The sequence below is a fragment of the Siniperca chuatsi genome, linkage group LG18 (assembly GCF_020085105.1).
Source record: "Siniperca chuatsi isolate FFG_IHB_CAS linkage group LG18, ASM2008510v1, whole genome shotgun sequence".
NCBI classification, from domain to species: Eukaryota; Metazoa; Chordata; class Actinopteri; order Centrarchiformes; family Sinipercidae; genus Siniperca; species Siniperca chuatsi.
Genome location: NC_058059.1, coordinates 13,280,401 through 13,302,510, shown reverse-complemented (window position 1 = coordinate 13,302,510; position 22,110 = coordinate 13,280,401). Strand labels below are relative to the sequence as shown.

Genomic DNA, 22,110 nt, shown 5'->3' with positions numbered 1-22,110 from the left:
GCTGGTCGAAACTATCAAGACCATAGCTCAAGTTTAATATTCTACATTTCACTGAATTCGTTTGATTATGAACTGTTTACTGAATGCTGGAAATATGTTTGGCACCAAGTAGCCTGAGGCTTGATTTACATTTAGCCTTCAGTCTGACCTGAAATCTGAGCAAAAATGTAAAAGAAATAAGTAACAGCGCTCAAGAGCCTCACTTGTTGCTATAATTCTCACTTTTTTTTTATCTATTAAACATGCAAGCCTTTATATTTGCCCAAATGTATTTTGAGTTGTGTTAACATGTAACACACAGACTGGCAGAGTGCAGAAAGTGAAGATAATCACACTACAGGCGGACAGTTTGGAAGCGGTCAGCAGACCCCGCTGTGACAGAGGCAGCAGTATGGTGGAGGTGTGTGTGTGTGTGTGTGTGTGTGTGTGTCTGTGTGTGTGTGTTGCTGTGTGAGAGCCCAAATGAGACCGAAGCAGACAGCTGGAGAGAGAGGATCGCTGCCTCACACAGCGTGTCTGTATCAGATGAGAAGGGGGGGGCGGGGGGGTCACCCAGGATTCCCTTGAAGCTGCTCTCCAGGAAGAAGAAATTTTGCCAGATTTTGTTTGCACCTCGTTTACCGGATAGGCTCAGCTCGCCAGTGCTGCTGTTTTCTCTTCTATCATCGGTTCGTTGTTTTTTTTTTTCAGGAAGATGCCGAAACGGGGAAGAAAAGTGAGGCAGATTATGTCGGGAATAAACAGTTTGAAAGAATAATACGCGTTGTAGGAATCAGTAAAATCAAAAGCGAAAAGGTCGATTTAGTGCAAATGTTTATTTTTTAAAATATTTTTTGACTGCTGAAATGCAGGAGCTATACGTGGATAGAAGAATGACAAAGTAGCCTGTTCATCTAATATGAGCTAATCGATATCTGAACGGCTATTGAAGGCATTATAGATGTCCAAAACATTCCAGTCAGGCTAGAGCTTTGCTCACCAGGCTACGAAGTAAAAGTTTTATATGTCATTTTTATGAAATGGCATCACCTATTTGCTTCATATCTTACTCACAGTAGGCTGCTACAGGCTATGCACTGAAACCAATGTGCAAGGTGATTTTATTAACATTATCGAACATATCAAAAACACGACGAGGGTTGAACTTTGCTTAGGGGGTTTTCCTTGTTTCATTTGCTTAAATAAATCAAGGACGGTAGCAAAGGGTCTGTCTGAAAAACTCCGGAGAGCTAGACTATATGAAGATCGCGACACAGTTGTTGGTCTTCCCTCGCAGAAATGCCAGTGCGTGCTGTGACCACCAGGTTCATGTACAAGGGACTTTGCACTATTCCAGATGTCCTCTCCTACCGGACCCCTGTTATCCTGCCTGAGGACGAGGTGGAAGGTGAGTCTTGCTTGTTTGTTTGGTTGGATTGCGGTTTTAAGTTATTATTTTAATGTGCTGTTGCGTCTAAAACCAGCTCAGAACCCTGGAGAGCTCCAGCCGGTGTGCGCTCCTTTTCCTGATCCGGACATCTGACGAAATCACTAAATTGTAGGTGTGCTTGTAAAAAGGTTCAGTAGTAAAGCTATTCTACATTATGGTTAGGGTTTAAATGTTTAGATGTTCCACAAAATCTGGGATACGTAGACAAGCTGTATGCTCTATGTTCCCATTTTTTTATCTCTTCACCTGTCTTTCTTTTTGCAGATTTTGATTTTTGGCAAAAGACACACAAAAAAACGGTCTATTTTTGCCCTTTGTACATCAATTCAAATTTTCACACCACCCTCTAATAATTGCAGTAAATAGATAATAATCCTCCTGGTTTTCTACCTCATACAGTACGCAACACGTCCCAAGTTCTCCATACATGGCTAATTATCATAAACTTGTGAGTGAACAACATCTTCATACACAATGCCATATCTCCTGGCTATGTCCATGGCGCCTGTGAGACTAAATTGCACCTGATTTTACTTATTGTAATTCGTTTGTGCTTGAGCCGAGAAACAAGAATGAAGAGTCAGGGAGGCAAGACTTAAAACTGGCACAAAAAGAGGAGACTGAAATGGAGAAAAGGGCTGTGAAGAATGGCAAATTTCAAACTATAAAAATGTAGATTACAATACCATTTCTAGAAAATCTGTGGCAGATTAAAACCCATTAACAAGACGGGAGATCGATTCTTTTTGAGTCTTAAATTACATCCTCTCATCTTTGGGTTTGGGTTTGTTTGATGTATTGCATTTCATTCATTAATTCATTAATAAAAAAACGACCATCAGTAGCATTACTGTGCTTAGGCCATCTAAAAGATTCATTGGAGCATTATGATCGTTCTTGCTATAGTAACCATAGTGCATAGCTGTTAAGAATGGAGGTTTTGTTTTGGCAAATGGTCTTCACAATGAGAAAGCACAGCTGGCAGTGATTTGGAGCAACACTAGGCAGACAATAAAGAGATAACTCAGATCAGATTTGATATCACAAAGTCTTTTATTCGAAGGGAATTCCATTTCCTCTTCTTCTGTCTGTAGGTTGCCCGGGCCCACAAGTGGCTGCCTGCCCTTGCTTTGAGCCACTCATTTGACATTGAAAATCCGCTATCTGCAATGCCGACATAAATTTAATTAAAAGGTTGGCTATGGAAAAGCAAGAATTGGAACCACAGTAAAATGAGTGTTGTGTGTTGAAGCTGTGCAGTCGATGACGATACAGCTTGTAAGGTAATGGAGAAGTCTTTTCAAACTATAGTTTTTTAATTGAGAGACATTAAATATTCAGAATGTAGCGAGACAGATCATTCAAGCGTGAATGTATTTACCCAGGGAAGATTCACTGAGCACATAATGCACTGCTGCATTTACATGGCCTCACACCTCGGCAGTGCCAAGGGTAAACAGTGCTGCCCCTTTTGTCGCTGAGCAGCTCCACCAACAGATAAAGTGTGTTAAAGAGCACTTTGCTTGTAGTTTGTTGAGGGAGGAAAGAGAGTTTCAGATGAACCTACGCCAGACTGAGGGCTTGAATCAGCCTCACGTTTACTGGCCAACTACCCTTCATACTACTACTGCTCCACCTTCACACAATGTGGGAGCTGCTGTTGTTGGTCTGTGAACAGTGCTGCAGTCCAGTTTTTCTGAATGAAAATTGCTCCCTTTTTCACAGAGGTCTGAAAAGCCTATAAATATTATTTCATCCACAAAATCTTTAATTACTGCAGGGCAGAAGTTCCCTGATCGCTCAACTCATGTAATTACTCTCCCTAATCATATTTATGATAAAAGCTTTTTTCCTAGCAAGGTGTGTACATATATACACTCAGTGTAATTTGATATGTTTGGGATCATCTGAGAAACAGATTACAAACACATAACTGAACTGCAATATATTAAGCTGTGGGAGATGACTTTACAACTAATGCTAAAAATTAGCACAGTAATGGTGTGTCTTCATTTGGACTCTAAAAATATGCCATAAAGAAACAAAGCAAGTGCAGAGTACCTTCATTAACATGCTACTCAGTCACTCACTTAAAACCCAGAATAATCATTCTTAGACATTAAATCCAGATGACTGCAGTTCAGGTTTATTATTATCCGGTCACTATACCCTATAATAAGCTAATTACTGGTTTCTTTATAATACATTTAAGTTTTAGTAGTTTTATATTTAGTTTAACCTAAATCATTCTGTATCACCTGCACAATGTCTTACAGAAACCAATAGGTATATACTTCTTCTAAACATACTCAACTTAAAAAGTGATACTTATAAAGACATGACATTTTGTTTTAATGTTTGCAAGCAGAGTCTGTGAAACTTTCACACTATAGAACAAGTGAGCATAAACATCAGTGAGTTACGTGATTAAATCAACAGGTACTTCTCTTTGTGACATTGTTGAGACATGCTGACTGCCATTTTCGAATGCCCACTGACAAACACAACACACAAGGACAAAAGGACCTTGCATCCTGTGCGAAGAGATGGTGCATGTCACAACATGGACAGTACATGAAACATACTGCCTTAGATACACAGATTAAAGAGTTTAGTTCAGTTTCAGGTAAAATTGTAAAGGACCAGCAGAAAGTTACACAGAATATAATGAGATGCACAAAATACATTTTTAATGTTGAAGGTGTTGTTGTATACTGTATCTAATGATTTAAAGCCTTAGTGGTCGACGTGAATATGAAACAGGTGAAAGGTTGCAATTACAGGGTTTAAATCAGCCACATCTTGAACAATAATGAACAGTCTAGGGAAGGTAAGAGATTCCCACAAAGAAAAGAAAGAAAAACACATCACATTTTTGATTTCCCACAACCCCTTTTGAGCTCAGAAAAGATATGTTACAATGTTACATTTGAAATACAACTTTCTTGAGGCCATTAACAGTATGATCAGCCACTTCGATGTTTAAGCTTGTTCAATGCTGAAGCCAATGCAGAAGTGCCTTGAGCTGCAGTTTCTCAAATGGTGACTAGATGCTGTTTCAGTAACACTCTGACTGTAGCTATTCAACTAACTGAGACAACGCCCAGTGTTTTTATTGAAGAATAAAGTTGAAAACCTTTTCTCTACAAGACGTTAGGGTATCAATGGATGACTTAATTTTCTATGATGTATGTCTGGGTAGCATTTAAAAAAAATAATCGTATAATTTAAAAGTTAAAGAAGAAGAGAAATGAATGGTACGATGGAAAATAATAGGAAGACACTATTCATCATTTAAAAAGAGATTAATGAAGCAGAATTAATTACTGGCACATTTAATGAGGATTTTCTTACTTTATAACAAATACTTTTGCGAGTAGAAGCATTCAAATGTAATAAATTACTTTACAGATTTAATTTTACTCACAAGACTCCATAGGGATTATCTGTAGATCTTTGTGATCTTTAATCACGTTTAAAGACGTTTGTTCATACTGGATGAGCTTTAGGACGGCTGATTAAGCACTCGCAGCTCTTAATGCATCTGCAGTTTCTAGGCAATGTTTTTCAAACAGGGTCAGTGGCAAGGCTTCCTGCCCTTTTCTTTGCCCTTGTGTCATGCAGTTGTCATAAACCTAATATGTATTCTACTACTACTGTGCAAGCAACTGTACTACTGCTTCTTCTAAAACAGTACAAATGCATATATATTTGAGCTTTTCAAATCTCTCATCCAAAACCTGATTAGGTTGAGGTGTAATTATACAATCTTTTAAATTACTAACCTTGGGCATTTGGTCGTTAGGTAATCTCTCAGTGGAAGGAAAATCCCATTTTTTCATCACAAATTACATCTACACTTATGCTACTTATGTAAGCTGTTCAGACTATTCCTGCCAGTGACATATCAGTAATCGCTATATTATTCATGTTCACCACATCCATTAAACATTTATGTGTGTATTTACCCTGTGTGAAAGAGTTACTCTCACTGAGCACAGTTTTGTAAATGTCTATGTGGACATTATGCTGTGCCAAGTGTCTCCCCATTTAATGCGAACAATATTAAAACCCAGGTCCAGGGCCAAGTTCAGCCCACTGTGCATGAACGACTGGGATAACTGAATACATGATGATAGACTATGACTAACATGAATTGAAATTCCTCCATTACCTTTGAAAATAACACTGTGGAATTTAAACAAAGTAATATCTATTCATGTGTTTACGTATTTGTACATACAGTATATATGAGGTAATAGACTGATCTGCAAATCTGTTAAGATTCTAACAAGTGTTGAGCAATGTTTTGGCACTTAAACATTAAATAGAAATATTCTGTTATATTTGAGTGATTAGACTCAGGGTCATTGTAAATTAACATGTGTCTTAAAAATACTAGATATCTGATCTAGTATTTTTAAGACACTGTAAATAAACCCATTTTAAGACAAGACAATGAATTATGGTCTTATTTAAACAAAGGATCTTAAATTGTCAGTATTACAACTACTAAAACATACTCCATAACTTACAGCAAACTGGCAGACACTTTAACTGCACATGTGTTGCAACTGATAAGACTCTCGTTTAATGGCTGAACAGTCATGACATCCCTGCAGTTACACTCTTGGAGGTCTCTTCGAGTTTGTATCACTCCTCGGCGCATCGCTGACAGAGGATGTGAACAGTATTTATATATAGCAGCCAGCAGGAGAATCCCCCAGACATCAGGCATTGTAGTGGAGTGTAGACCGTCTTCCACTTTGTATGCAAAGCCATCTTCTTTTGTGCTTACATATGGAGTTGTTTTTTTTTACGGCAACATTGTAAACAGACAAGTATATGTATACTATATGTGTGCGTTACTGTATTAGAACTGTCAGGGACCTATGACTGTAAATATACACTACACATAATATTTGCCAGGCCAGCTTTACAGTGGTTGGAGATGCTCTTCATACTCTGCTATTAAAAAATATGAATTAGGTTCATTGACATTAGTAAATATAAATAGTAAATATTTGTGTTTACTTTGTTTTTGTATATTTATTTTCCCAGCAAACCGACAACAACAAGGTCTAAAAAAAAACTTCAGACTTTATGCTCCATCATCTTTGCTGTTTAAATGTGGCTTCCGCCGTGGTCAAAGACAAATGTCTGGTCGATACTGTCGTAGCCATCCAGAGAGATTCAGTTTCAAACATCGTTTAAAGGGATATTTCATCGCTGGAAAGATGGTATTTTCATAAAACTGGGCTGTCTATGCAGAAGAAAGATGCAAAGAATTTTGAAATTGGTGCTACGTGACCAGAGAAAACAGAGAAAAAGGGCTCTCCATATATGGGCTCACCAAAGCTTTGGTGTAACGCACAGCAGCTCCACTGTTTCCATTGGTGCACATTTACTGCAGCGGCACCACCAGTTGTCCCTAGCACGGGGCAGCTCTGCGCCGCTATCCTCACCAGCTGGGGATGCTGGATTGTTGTTAACAACAATGTTAATTATGATACTGTGCCCTTACTCTCCCCTTGTCTGACTGTCGACAACTGGCATATTTAATTTATCTCATCATACTGAGTTGGGAAACACTTAGACATAAAGCAAATGTTAACTGATGAAAACTTAACTTATTAGCAGCAACTGCTAATAAAGTCAAGCTCTAATTCTTAATAATTCTTAATAATTTCCCCAAAAAGATCAGGGTCACGTAATTTCAACTCAAGAGCTGCAGGTAGTGGGAGTATTTCAAGTACTTTATGATAGCAGGAGTTGTTTTAGCTGCAGGGCTTGTGCAGCATGTCTCCAGTGACTCTGTGTGTTGTGTTTGTTTATGTAAATGTAATAATGTGAAGACGCTGTAAAGAAAAGTATAAATGTGTGGGACCTGTGATGATGGGGTGATTTATGTTTTTTACTATATGTACAAGTTGTTTTAAGACAAGAAATGCTGTGAACTGTGTGTATCCAGTGTGACCACTGACACCGCCTACATACCTCTAATGAATTGCACTGCAAAAAAAAGACGTTTTTGTGGTTATTTTGCAAAAGCCTGGTGCTTGTGATTCAGATACAGATTCAATCAAAGTGTGTATGAATGAGGTATTCAGTACAGGATTTAACCAGCACTTTGTTAGTGTGTAGGACAGTGGAGCAACTTCTAGAGCATCCAATCAAGTTAAGCCTTAGACTTGAAGCTGCTGTAAGTATTTACCTAAAGATATATAAACTGATCTCAAATACTGGCTGTGCATGGGGAGTTCTGTTCACACATATATAAACCCATGTTAGATTGTTATTGATGTCAGATTTTTGCTTATGTATTGTGGGGTTTATTGTCAGCCAGAAATATCTGTTGGATTTTGCGTCAAGATGACAGTGTTCTTAGCAGCTGCTGCACAATTTAGTGGTATTTTCACAGCCCTTTGTATTATTATTTATCTGCAAATTTGTATTTTGACAGTATTTGTATTATGTTTAGACCTATTTTTGTTGTGCTGAGAGGGCCTTAATGGAGCTCTATCATCTGTAAAGCATATTTGTTTTTGTGGCCTCTAGTTAATATGATTCACATGTTTCCCCCTTTCATAATCAGAAAGAAACATGTCATGGGGATCATCATACCATTATTGATGTAACCACCTGGGAGGGGCTCTTATTCAATGAAAATAGTCTGATTCATCTCCCAGTGAATATTTTTATCCTCTAACCAATTTTACTGTAACTACCTCAAGAAGCGGCCTTTTGACAGAAAACTATGGTCGTGATTTGAGGAACACACAAAACCCCGCAATTTTTTACTTTTAAGTAATGTAGCTAATTTAAGATTGTTCATTTTCTGTGAAAAAAGACAGGTATCTGGTGCCTTTATTTACATCTCTTTCATCACAGCAACTGGCTGTATCTTGGATTGATACACAAGCTCCTGTTTGATCCTGACTAGCCGAGAGCAATTAGTGCAAAGACCTTTTTCCTGTGTAAATTGATATTCATTTTCTCAATGTGACTGAACTATCTGCCAAATGATGGACACAAGAAAATATAACAACTGCTTTAATAATGCGGTGACTGTTTTGAGATGAAACCTTTTGTGAATAGTGTTGTGAGTTAAGTTACTGCACTTACGGTAACTTTGGAGACTGAAGACAAGCAGTTATTCTCTTCTCTTCAGCTCCTGTGGAGCAAATAGACCTCATCATCTACCTCCTGCTGTATTAACTCTGTTACAGTATCCTGTGCAATGTCATGATCGTTACTAAAGGTGAAGAGGGATTTTTGCAGTGAACTGGACAATCACTGTAGGGCTCTCTCAGTGGTGTCTGCCTTTCCTCAAGGATAACATTGTTTGGTTTCATGTTCAAAAGGCAACACCTGTAGCTGAATCGCCAACATTTTCCAGTATCTTCTCCAAAACATAGGAATGATACAGACGAGCTCCATTTTAGGTACTTTCTGTCCTGTTTTCTTCATTGTCCAATTATTCCCCTCATTGGCAGTTACATGGGGTGGTGGGTTCTCTCAGCACTGCCACTAACATGTGATACTCAATAGAAAAAGAAGGCCTCAGTGGCTATAAACAATATTACTTGGAAAGCAAAACAGTGTGTTAGCTTGCTTTGGTATCAGCAACAAAGATTAGATAGCTAATGTTAGCTACATCATTCCTTACATGTTGATTTCTCACAGTTTGGAGAAGCTAAATCAAGTATCAAGTAATGGGCAGTTTGGCTGTGGAGCAATCCCAGCAAATTCACAGAAACTCCCAGTTTGGCTAATGACTGCTTAGGCAGAAAGCCGGGAAAGCTATTTTGAAATTGTGTACAAAACTTGCCTAAAAAAATATATATATCTGGAGATATGTATTGCTAGCCATTTTGATGCCACACGTGCCTCAATTGAGATAGTGGGACCACCAGCAAATACACAGAGCCTGGCCAGCTCTGTAAATCTCTACAGCAATGTGATACTGAGGTGACTTGTTGGTGATTCTAGTTATGATTTTGGAAACAAATGGCTGAACAACATGATATTCAGTCTACACGCTTGAAACAAGCCCTCTCAGCTAGAGAACTCATGAAAGGGACACCGAATGTGGCATCAAACAATCTCACCAAAATGCATTTGAAAAACTTATTCATTTTATGACTTGATTAATATGATTTTTAGGAGATTCTTGACACAGTAATCTAACACACACCATTAAGTACACATTTCAGTTCAGTTCAGTCACAATTACAAATTTCACAGTTAATTCATAGTAAGCAGTTTTGCTTTGCATTTATCACCCCCGTTGTGATATCTTTTAATTACAACTTGGCCACTTAGATTAAAAAAAGGCGAATAAAACTGTTTTCTCTTTTGTTTTGAATTTTTAGTCATATCATGAGTGTCTGGTTAGCTTCTTTTTACATACAAATGGCATTTTTAGGATATCAAGGTGATGCAAAAGTGTGTCATCTTTCTCCAAATGCCATGTTGGTCTCCCTACACTCTTCTTCTGGCTCAAAGCCATTATTCAGGATTTCCCCAATTATTTAGGTGTGAGAGCTTCAGCGGCCTTTCTGCCGCTGCCAGTGGCACTGACACTTTGCCAATGTGCAGCAGTGGACTTCTTGGCATCAGCCATCGTCATAGACCATTTTCATGGATGTTTTTAGCTGCATCAACAACCAGCATGAATCACTATGTTGGTCGGTCAGAAAGGTCAGTCGGATCTGTTGGTCCTCATGTTCTGTTTTAGCTCACTTGGAAGGTCAGCAGACTTTTAAGTCCTGGGTTTAGATCTCAGGGTTGGCAAATATTGATGTTTGGGACAAAAAAAAATTAAGTGTGTCACAAACTGTAAACAGGCTCCTAAAAGGACAGAATAACAACAAGCCTATTTGCTCTCCAGGAAACAACCAGCATCATGATTCTGTTGGTCTAACCTGCCATGAAATTGTCAGTCAATATTTCATTTTGTTCTTGCATGGTGAAATTTGATGAATTGGTCATATCACTTTGTTTCACTAAACTCAAAAGGCGGTTTAATGTAATTTGTTTTCCCCCCTTTTTGCCTCAACTGACCCAATCCTCCAACATTTGTAATAGGATATGCTGGAGGGCATCAAAGATATTCTTGTGCTACAAAGTAAAAAGCAACAAAAACAGATATTTCTTCTGCAGTCCCCAGAATCCTTTTCAAGTTGATGCAGCACCTGTCACCAGGATGTAAAGGGTGCACATTATCAGAAATGAAAAGAGATTATTCACTGATTTAGACAAAGGTAGCTACACACTCAGGATTCAGTGCACATTTGTTTGGACCATCCATAAACAAGTGTTCAACAAACAATGCTGTTTTCATTAGAGTTGTATCTGACAGGACAGGAGTTCTTCAGTTATATATTGTAGCTGGAATACAGCCAGCTATAGCTGTTTACATCAGGAGTCCTGTTTTGAATTAATGCAGAGCATTTTGCCAGCAAAATGGGTTTTGTTCAGTCCTTTATTTGAATACCATATAAGAATCATATTGTGTATACTAACAAAAGGATGATGGACATTTGTTTGTAGTTTGTACTGATGTCCTGTTCTTCTTAATTGTAAACAATGGCCCCATAAAATGCTGTTTCTGTCATCCCATCAACTTAATTTCTGCAATAATGCACATAAGGAGGTGGTGCAGGGCTTTGTTATTGATGTTTTGCATGCAGCATGTCCAAAAATCTAAGCTTCAGTTTACTGAATTTGCTCACAAATGTATATTATATACTTAAAGTCAAAAGCTTCATATGATCTCCCTAAACCAAATAATAGGAAATGTTCTTACTTGCCATATTCTTTATCTTTGCACAATATGATTATTGTTTGTGATTTTGATATCCATGTCAATGACCCCTCTAACACATATACCAAAGAATTTGTTTCCAATTTGTTCAATCTGGTAGAGCATATTTGTTATTGTGGCCACTCCAATGTTTTTACCCTTGACGTGACTCTGAACACTGATGACGTATTGTGTTTGACTCAGTGTTACCATCAATGCCATTACCTCAAAGACTACAGACAAATCTTTTATGACCACTGTGTCACAATATTTTAGTCTCTGACAATATTTTACAGCATTTTTACAGTCACTGACTTAAGCAATAACTTATTTCACTCCAGTATTAGTGATTTGCTTTATGGTGTTAATCAAGTTGGTATTTCAATAAATGCTCTGAAATTGTTCTCCTCTTTTTAGTTGGGTTAACACTAAAATGTTTAGTCACACAGACCTTGATTACTTGCTGCTGCAGGGGAAATGCTGAATTAATAAAAAAAAAAAAAAATCTGTAATTACATACAGTACAAGGACTTTCATAGCCTGGCCCTGACTTTCGATAACCGAGCTGCAAGGTTACTTAGATTCTCTGATCAAGGACTCACAGTAGAACAAAAGCTGAGACTGAGAATGTTTTCTAAAAGATCACCTTTGCTATTTTGCTTCTTTTAACAACAATGGTGCCAATTCTGTAGTATCATGTGTATACTCTTTGTACGTATGTGTGTACTGTATCAATGTCTAAATGCATCTGTTTTATGCTTGTATGCTTGCAGGCATGTTCAATATGCATTGTTATTGTCCTCAAAACACTTCATAATGATGTGTTTAAAATTATTTACTAATAATAACTGTGACATATACGAGTTGGACACAATGATGTCAAATAATAAAAATAATAGTACCTTAGTGAAGCTTATAATGATCAGTTTTTGTTGAGACTGTATCCAAGTGGTATTTCCAAGGCTGTACTGTATCATTGCACCATATGGTCTTCAGATTATGTGACTACCTTCTGCATTCCAGTATAAAGGAATTGATTTATGGGCCCATAGGAAATGAAAATGTCTACATTCTTTCCATACAATTTTGGTAAACAAATGTCCATTCTCTATGAATATCAAATTTAAAAGTATGTCCTATGTCAGAATTATATCTAATTTTTTTATTTTATGTAAATGAGCTAAACAATTGTGATGGGGCAAAGTGGATAATAGAGAGAGAAACAATAGACCAATGTTTTGTATGTGGAGTATCAAAACAGTACCTTAAAACAAAGAAAGGCAAACATTTAACACATTATCCATGTCAAGAAGATAAATTATTGTAATTTTATTCTAATCTTTTAAAACCAGATGACAGATTAAATATGAGATTAATTCTATATTTCTGAAAGTAAAGACATAGTTGTGTCTCTAGTGGTTGCATCTGTACATTTTTTAAATATTCACTCCTCATGTTGGGAAACAATCAGTAGTCCAGCCACCGCTCAGCTGGCTCAGTAAATTCATTATTTGTCACTGGCACCAGGGGTCGTGACATTGAATCTAGGGTGGTGCTGAAGGAAGATAACAAAACTCAAGCAGCACTGCTGGCTGTAATTTAGACAAATATGTTGTGTCTGATATGTCAAGGTTTGCTACAGACAGTGTCTCTTGCTCAGAAGGACTTCAATGAACGCGCCAAAGACTGGCCCCTTGCAACAGTTTCCCACAAGGCTATAGACTGTCATTGTGGGCTATCACTTGTAAACTGCGGTATCTCAGTCAAAATAATGTACACAAGATGGATGGTCAGTGCTTGTCCACTTGTGGGCTTGCATGCAAATTACAGGTGGTGCTTGTCCTATCACAAACTTGCATGCAAATTAGTTTTCTCTGTGGCAGAAGCACTTAGTATATTCACATGCTTTCAATCCATATGAAGTTCACATTAAGTTCCATACAAGCTCTTGGTTTAGCAGCAGTATTCAAGTAAAACTCATAACTGAATATAGAGATGAGTCTATGTTGTAGCTTATATTGATGTTTGATGACATAGAATGACTGAGCCTATATAGGCTACAGTGCCTAAAGGTGGGACTGCATGGTTTTGTAACTGTCAATTATGTTTACTCCGATGTTCATTTATTTTTTCGTCTCAATGCTTTTCCATTTCTGCTTCTAGTATATCAGGCTAGCATTGCTCATGTATACGTTCATATCCTACAGGTTCAATTTTTTTTAAATTGTCTGTTTTGTTTTATCTAATGACACGTGACTACTGAGCAAGCATTGAAGAGTCTTGTATATTTGAGGATCTACATCAAAAAGAACCACAGAGGCTCTGTGCCTTTGATGTGCAACTGCTCTTTTTACCACTTCAAACAGAATACTGTTATGCAGGGTGAGGACAGGAGCCAAATGGCAATGTTTATGGATTATTTACCAAAAATTGGAGTAAATTATAAACATATGAACCTGCTCACTGCTTTCTGTCACAACCAATTGTGCTATGGCCATGGTAACAGTTGTTGGCTCTGAAGATGCCTATTAGTGTACAACTATATCAAACAAGGAATTTGCACCATATGATCTCACCGGAAAAATATTTTATAATATAATAGGCCAGGTGACTTCATACCAATACACCACCATTTGATCATGTATAAACTGTCCTACCTTTGTGTTGAATATAAACCTGAAACAGAATTGAATACTAAATTTACACTATTCATTCAACTGTATTTACCCATTTTAATGCAACTCAACAAACATAGTGTCTCTCTCCATGGTGCTGAAATAGTCTCTGTCACCCTCCATGGGCTGAAACAAAAAAAAGAAAAGTTACATGGCTAACTGTAGCTGTTCAGCTCAGTTAGCCGTGCAGCTAGCAGTCCTATTAACGCTAGGTGACTCTGCCCAGACCATACATCCATGGCCCGGAGCACCGGGGAAGTGTTGCTGTTTACACTGCTAGCACAGGAGCTTTGGACCGCTGGGAGGGGGAGGTTTAATAAAGCTTTATTGAAGCTTTAAAGCTAATAGGACTGCTAGCTGCACAGCTAACTAGCTAACGTCAGCTACAGTTAGCAGCAGTTAGCAGTTACATTAGCAACAAGTAAAGTTATCTGTCCATCAGGAAACTCCATAAATCACAGAGTTGAGGAAGAGCAGCCGGGAAAACCATCTGAGGGAAAACCAAAAAATATTTTATCCATAAAATATGATGTTTCACCAAAATCAGTGAATAAAGTTATAATTGTGTTTTTGAACAGTAATCAGTGAGGCAAGGCCCCCAGAAAAATTCAGCTCCGGTGGCGTCTATCATTTTTATTTAATACTAATGCTAGGTGTGAACTGACGTACTTAGAGCTGTACACTTGTGATCGGATCACCCAAGACGCATGTTAATGCCAGGTATAAACAGCCTCTCTGTGTGTCTGTCCATTGTGCTTAATCGATCAAATCCCGTCCCTGCTCTCGATGAAGATTGGTGCATCATAACTTTTGAAAGTGACTGTAACTCCTCCTGTGGGCACCCATAAGTGGAGGCTGGTGAATAAAGACATAATGAATGATAATATCATAAAATTAAGTTGTAATAATATAAAATAAGTCTTTATAGGAGAAGCTGTAATGGTTTACAACTACTATACCTTAATTAACACTTAAAATGACCTTATAGCTGGGCACAACGACATTATAGTGTATTATAAACCATTTATTAAATGTTTGTATACTGCCTATAATTGCTGGAAAGGGGGACTTAAAGTAAATTGATACCATTTCAGACGTCCCTACCCTGTCTGTTACTCTTAGCACCAAGCCTATTTGTTTCTACAAAAGACCTAAAAACCATCATTTTCATTGTAATGAAGGAACATGACTAATTGGTTTGTTTTAATAGTTTTTGGACAACAATTGAGCTCTCTGGAACAGGGGAATAAGCTACAATATTGTAGGATTTGGCTACACAGGTAATACTTGTTAGTAGGATCATTGTTGGTTTGGGTGTTTTCATGGGAATTAGTGGCTATGAGAAAAATATAAAATATCACCAGACTCATCATTTAAAACCTCTGCAGTATTTGTAACAAGAAAAAAGTTTTAAGCTGCTCTCACTCCCGCAATTTTCAATCTACAAACACTAAATATTCGGGTATGCCTCCCTTTTCTCAAAACATAAACTTCAAAGAAACCGAGATTATACTTTTTGAGCTATAAAATTATTTTTCAACACAGACACACAATTTTAAACTGCTGTAAACTTCTTTAAACTCTTAATAGACATTGTCTACGCACATATTTCAAATCAACATGTTCAACTGAGCCAGCCTACTGTTGCTCGCAGTGTGAAATTGCAAGTGATAAATCTCTATAAACATGCTTGTTTTGCTATGCCTCCTTCCTCTCCACTCTTGACATAAATACAGCTGTTCTTCTTCCAACAGAGATTCGTGAGGCTTTCAAAGTATTTGACCGAGATGGGAATGGCTTCATCTCAAAGCAGGAGTTGGGGATGGCCATGCGCTCACTGGGCTACATGCCCAATGAGGTAGAGCTGGAGGTTATCATCCAAAGACTTGATATAGATGGTGTGTTTCTCTCTCTCTCTCTGGGTCAGCAAGTTCAAAAGTACACAGTTGTTGCATATAATCCAACACATGAGCCACACAGTGACATGTTTGTATTTCAGGTGATGGTCAAGTTGGCTTTGAAGAATTTGTCACATTGCTTGGTCCTAAACTCTCCTCTGCTGGAATGCCTGATAAGTTCCATGGAGCAGACTTTGATTCAGTGTTTTGGAAGGTATACGTTGTCATCAGTATCATTAATCAAGTTGAATCAAGCCTATACCTTTTCCTTTATCAGTGTTCATTAATCCATTCTCTGTCCTTCTGGCTTTTCTGTTGTTTTGTGATAAAGAGCCATCTGTTTCAATTAAAATTACAATACAACCATTACTGATGTAAAATCTAGTCATTTAAACAGCTAATTCTAGCATTATTGTTACATTATGCATTATATTCCAATGTGCTTCTCTGCCTTTTCTTGAAAAAGTTGATTTCTTGATTTTCAAATGGCCTTGACACACAACACCACTCTGATAATTACAGTACTCACATGCAGTGTCTCCATTCCTTGCATTTAGTTGCACAATCAAATAAATTAGTTCATATTCTCATAGCTATTAACATTCATGGCCAGGAGCTTCCCTGTGCTACCACTATTTATTGCTAACCTACAGCTTATTTGTGTCACTGAGGGGCATTGAGACAGAAGTTTTTCCTTTGCTAATTAAAACATAAAATAAAACTTGGTGTTTTCTGTCTCCCCAGTGTGACATGCAGAAACTGACTGTGGATGAGCTTAAGAGACTGCTTTACGATACCTTCCGTGACCACCTCACCATGAAAGACATTGAGAACATCATCATGACTGAGGAGAGCCACCTGAACAGTCCAGAGTCCCATGTGGACATTGACAGTATGTCGAATACAGATTTTATTACATACATTGTTCTGACATTTTAAAGTTCTGTTATGAAACTCAGATGTGCTAATTTTTTTTCAAAATCTTTCCACAGCAAGCCCAACACAACAGGAAAAACACACATGTGTGCGTAAAAGCCTGATTTGTGCCTTCGCCATTGCATTTATCATCAGCGTTATGCTCATTGCAGCAAATCAAATGCTCCGCAGAGGAATGAAGTAAATACTTGTTTCGAGCTGGTTACAACGGGATTAAAGGACGGACAATGAAAAAGCAAACATTAACCAAAATACTTGACTGTTGGTTTTGTTCAATGTTTTCAACACCCACGATGATGCTATCACAGCTTCTCTCTCTAATGAATGAAATGATGTCATATAATGGTTTTGTATGGCCATTAATCATAGCATACTATGGTAAAAAAGAAAGAATGAAAGAAAGACATTTCAAGGGCTGATTAGTATCCTAAGACAGTAGCATCTCATTGATTCAAATTTCTGATGTTTCTAAGAAATTAGATAGGAGCGCAGACTGTAGAAGACTTCAGTATTTCAGTGTACAGTATGTGCTGTGTCTAATATATCAAAACAGTTCATGTTGTTGATGAGAACTCTGCTATTTGGAATGCACACAATAATGATAGTACTAATGATAGTAATTAAGCAATACAAAAGTGTTGATGGGCTACATATTAAGAAGTTTTAAATCACTTACTAAATCATAAGGATAAATGACTGTGTACTGCATTATGTGTCTCTTTTAAGTCTCTGTTTATTTTATTACCAAGATTTCCAGTCCAGTAGTCCAACTCACACCCAATTTAATATACTTTGCTAAACCAGCACCATCTGTCATGTAAATGTTAACAAAAAAGTAGCCCACTAATTCAAAACATGAGATTGGACTACTTATGCGCTTAATTCTTACAAGCTGTACAAATCTGTTGACTGGAAAGTATTTTGACAACTTTTTGACCATGCTAGTGGCATGGCTCTAGGGATGGCGATGCTGGTCAGTCGGTTCACCACTTTGGTCCAGACTGAAATATCTCAACAACTAAATATTCATGGTTACTAAGTAAACTAAGACGGTGAACATGGTAAACATTATACCTCCTAAACATCAACATGTTAGTATTCTCGTTCTGAGCATTTTGCCATGCCAGCATTAGCATTTAGCTCAAAGCACTGCTATACCTACTCCTTTTATTAGATGCTACAAATGTAAACCGTTGAATATTTTGTAAACCTCGTGTTATTATCCAACAAGTCCCAGCTCAGTTTTAACTGAAGTAAAGGCACATGGTATTTACAAGCAAAGACATGAAAAGAAGAAAAATCGAATTTCCCAAATTTTCCATCATGACAATGAGAAGTACAAAGAACAGCAACTGGAATAAACTGGTGAACAAGCACAGGAACACACTGGACAGCACTGCTGAGAAGAAGGATGGAAAAGAGCGGGATTGAATGACATGTGGACACAGGCTGTGACCCTCAACCACATGCTATGTACTCCAGTCAGCTGATCTGCAGAAAAATCCCAAGGTCCATTTCTAAAGATGTCACACTTTTCTAAACATTAATGGTTTGTTTTGAAGCTCAGCGTGAGCAGCTTGGGATTGATTTATAAATGAAACAGCTGTTTTCCCAACTGAAAATCTGAACAACTGTAGGTTTAAGAGTTAAGCTGAAGTGAACAGTAAAATAAAAGGCATAGAAGGAAATCACAAAATCCCTCTAAGAAATATCAGACAAGAGTGTGTGCATGGGTATTTATGCAAAAAGCCCAGACTTCATGACAAATATTGATCTCTTGATCATCACACAACATGTGTAAAACACTTGTTTCATACTCTGTGCATCTATAATAGGCACCAAAATGAGTGATAATGAGTCATAGTGAAAGACAATTGAGTTGCCGTGTGACCTGAGCCAGCAGCTGTGAAGAGCATCGACAAAACTAAGTATTAACTGTAATACTTAGAGCAAAAGAGAATGAAGCATAGTCAATTCACAAGACACACTTGCATGTACATTAAACTAGAAATAAATGTGTGCTCTATGTGTGTGAGATCAAACTTTGAATTCTGATATATGTAATCAAATAATTATGCAATTTGTAAAGTGATCATTGCAAAAAAAAAATCACAGTATTTGACATTTTCCTGTAAATGTCGAATTTTGGTGGATGTGCAGACGATATCAAAATACTAAATACTTTGCAGTATGCTGTGAACAATGATTTAACATATCATAAAAAATGTTGTTTTCTGGCTTTTACATGGACCACCAAAACAACATATTGTTTAAAGTATAACATGGTTATATTTTCTTACTTGGAAAAGTGATACATTAAATCTATGTGATTTTATTATGAATGTAAGCATTCTGTTTTGTATAAAACAAACACAAAAAAATGTACAAAAAAATATCAGGTTTCTGATGTATAATTTCCAGGTTGACTGGATATTCAGCTACAAGTTCTTGTGTGTATTAAGGCCATACACTTACATTAACTTTTCTGATTTAAGATTAATTTTTCCAAATGTTTTCTTTAACAAATATTTGTCAAATCTGACAAGTTTTACAAAATGCTATATATTTTTTCTTGCTCTTTTTATCTTAAAAGTTTGTCAAAGCTATATCACAAGAGGAAAAGTATGACACAGTGAGAATTATTCTGGCAATAAAACTGATATTTCATCTCGTATATAGTATATATATAATATATATATCACATTACCTCTTCATGTGAACACATCATGTAAGGTATGGGTTTTGTGTGAATGTAAAATATAGTTAGTGTCAAATCTTGTCTTAAGACATATAAGCAAATATTGTGTCCTATTCTGTATGTTACAGTGTCTTAATGAGCAGATTTATGTACACTATGTTGCAGATTGTCCTAATTGTTGTTATACATTTGATTTGGACTGTAGATGTCTTCTGTTCTGTGCCTTTGTCACTTGGAGTAAAAACTGCACTCTCATGCCTTGACTTAAAGTAACTTTAGACTTTTAGAAAGAAGGGAAATCCATTTAAAAAAAATCATCACTTTTGACAGAATTAATCAGATCTAAATGTAATTTTGAATTGAAATGAGTCATCAGTAATCCAAGTACCAATAAGTATTTGTGTATTATCTTTCTCTCTCCCCTTGTTCTTGATAAAGGTTCCTCTAACTTTCCAGTTAATATTTGTTGTACCATCCTACTGTGTGACATTACTGGTAATTTTAATGTCTAGATTGAGAATAGCCAGCGCTGTTTTATTTCTGTAACTGTTACTGCATCAATTATACACTAATGTAATGGGTGTCTAGATGCATGTAGTCCAATAAAGACCATGGCATTAAAAATGTGCCCGCTGTTTGTTTTTCTGTTTACAAATGTGACACCGGTTACCAATTAAAGCAGGATATGACAAATCTTAAAAAAGGAACATTTGCTGTGTGCATTAACACAACATAGCTGATACTAACAAGTACAGAGAAGATAAGAAAAAACGAAGAGCAGATCTAGGTGGGGATGCTTTTCAGGGAAACAGAGTGAAATTCTGAATAAATTCCTCATACAACAATTTCAGATCAGGAGGAGAGAACAGTCAGGATCTGCTGGTGTGATGGCCCTGACGGTGCAGCATCGGGCATGTTAAGCATGCATTAGTAACAGAGCACAGCCTGCAGAGGAGAGACCATTTTCTTGTGGCTATATAGTGGTGCACCTCATAACACACAAGCACCCAGGCTTTGGAATTAAGAATTGCTGTAGTTGTAAGGGCTAACAAGAGTAGGTAGTGAGCACAGCAGCAATAGACATGAAGTAGTTTAGATGTGAGAGGATTAGATCTGGAATAAGGAGGTGTAGTGTCTGTTTATGTCAAATTTATCAAGGTGCCATTCGAGGGGCCAAATTATTCACAATAGGGATCTGAACAAGCTTCAGAGTGCACAGATCCAAAGTTACCTTAATGAACATGTGGACTATCGATTGTCTATAAGTAAGACTGAGATTTAATAGATACCAATGGTTACAAATTACTGCTACAGAGGGGGATGAGTGTTTGTGTTATAGGGCCATACAAAGAGGATCCACCAATAAATAAAGCCACAAGCTCAGTACTTAACTATAACTGAAAATTAGTTATTGAACTTGCCTTTTTATAGCCTCATCTTTATTTAAAGTTACCATATGGGGTTTTCTTGTAAACAAACAAAAGTTATGTTTGCATTCAGTGTTTCTCGCCAAAACACCTTTTTTTTAATTAAATCAGTCTTCTTCACTGTCTTTGTTATCGCCACCAACTGTCAATAAGCAGAATAGCCTTTAACCAAGGCAGGATGTGCACGTGTCCTTGTGCGTGTGCAGAATACAAACAAAACGGGGGGCACACTTAGCATTAGCTCCATAGAACTACTAGCGGTTAGCTAGAATTACCGCCCCGTTGTCTCTGCCAACCAGTCAAGTTGCAGTTTACATCCATGTCTGTCCAGACTCATATATGTTGTGAATATTTGGAAGAAATTGAATATTTATAAAGTGTATGTTTTGGCTAAATGGATGTTATTACTATATTGAAGATACATATGTATGATTCCAGTGATTCTACATTGTTGAACTGATTCATGAAGGATTATCATAGATGTATTGGCTAAACAGGTACACATGTACTAGATTAATGTATAAAGATGGATTCTTATAGAGTATAGCTACACAAAATCTGGTGCTTTTGCTTTCTCCTGGCATTTTTCGATGCAAAGCCTCTTTGTGTGTGTGAAATCTAGAATTGTCCAATTCATTCTTAAATTATGGCTAAAAACCTCTTTAGAGGTCACAATGACCTCTAAACCGTTGAGTCAAAAGTGTCACCTATTCAGTGTCCAACCAACTGTGAAATATGGATACAATTTCCCCTTCTGTTCCTTAGTTATGGTGTTGAATAATGGCCAAAAAAGTGTTTTTCCAGGAAATTATGTAACTATGTATGTAATTATGTGAAGGTGACCTTTGACCTTGTGGGTAAAAAAAAATGCACTCATTTCATTGTTGTATCCAATTAAACATCTGTGTGAAACCGTGTCATAATTGCCACATCAATTCTTGTGTTATGGCCAAAAACGTTTTTGTCAAGGTCATTTTGTGGTCACAGTGACCTTTGACCACCAAATTCTAATCAGTTCATCCTTGAGTCCAAGTGGATGTTTGTGCCAAATTTGAAGAAATTCTCTCAAGGCGTTCCTGAGATATCGCATTCACGAGAATGGAACGGACTTCTGTACAACCTGAAAAAAATAATGCCTCTGACCACGGCTATCGTCAGCGCAGAGGCTTTAAAACACCACAGGGTACCTTTAACTAGGTCAGTAGGTACGTTAAGTCCCATTAAAGTCAGAGACATCTT

The 22,110-nt window shown here is 37.3% G+C and overlaps 1 protein-coding gene across 2 annotated transcripts; it reads left to right on the top strand.

Moving 5' to 3' along the window:
- The first annotated feature begins 472 nt into the window (after positions 1-472).
- cabp7b (calcium binding protein 7b) lies at positions 473-20,072 on the top strand. 2 transcript variants are annotated; one of them, XM_044174964.1, is made up of 6 exons: positions 473-668; positions 1,277-1,387; positions 15,667-15,810; positions 15,912-16,024; positions 16,555-16,702; positions 16,803-20,072. In XM_044174964.1, the coding sequence occupies exons 2-6, from the start codon at positions 1,279-1,281 to the stop codon at positions 16,928-16,930; spliced, it is 642 nt and encodes a 213-aa protein (XP_044030899.1). In that variant the 5' UTR covers positions 473-668; positions 1,277-1,278; the 3' UTR covers positions 16,931-20,072. The 2 variants fall into 2 exon arrangements, with proteins under 2 accessions (XP_044030899.1, XP_044030898.1); XM_044174963.1 differs by having other exon boundaries at positions 474-715.
- Positions 20,073-22,110: the final 2,038 nt, after the last annotated feature.

Bases quoted from the DNA above. Each gene is read 5' to 3' on its own strand.
- cabp7b (XM_044174964.1), top strand. From the start codon at position 1,279: ATGCCAGTGCGTGCTGTGACCACCAGGTTCATGTACAAGGGACTTTGC. The intron at 1,388-15,666 runs GTGAGTCTTGCT...TTCTTCCAACAG, and splicing joins GCCTGAGGACGAGGTGGAAG to AGATTCGTGAGGCTTTCAAA. The intron at 16,703-16,802 runs GTATGTCGAATA...ATCTTTCCACAG, and splicing joins GTCCCATGTGGACATTGACA to CAAGCCCAACACAACAGGAA.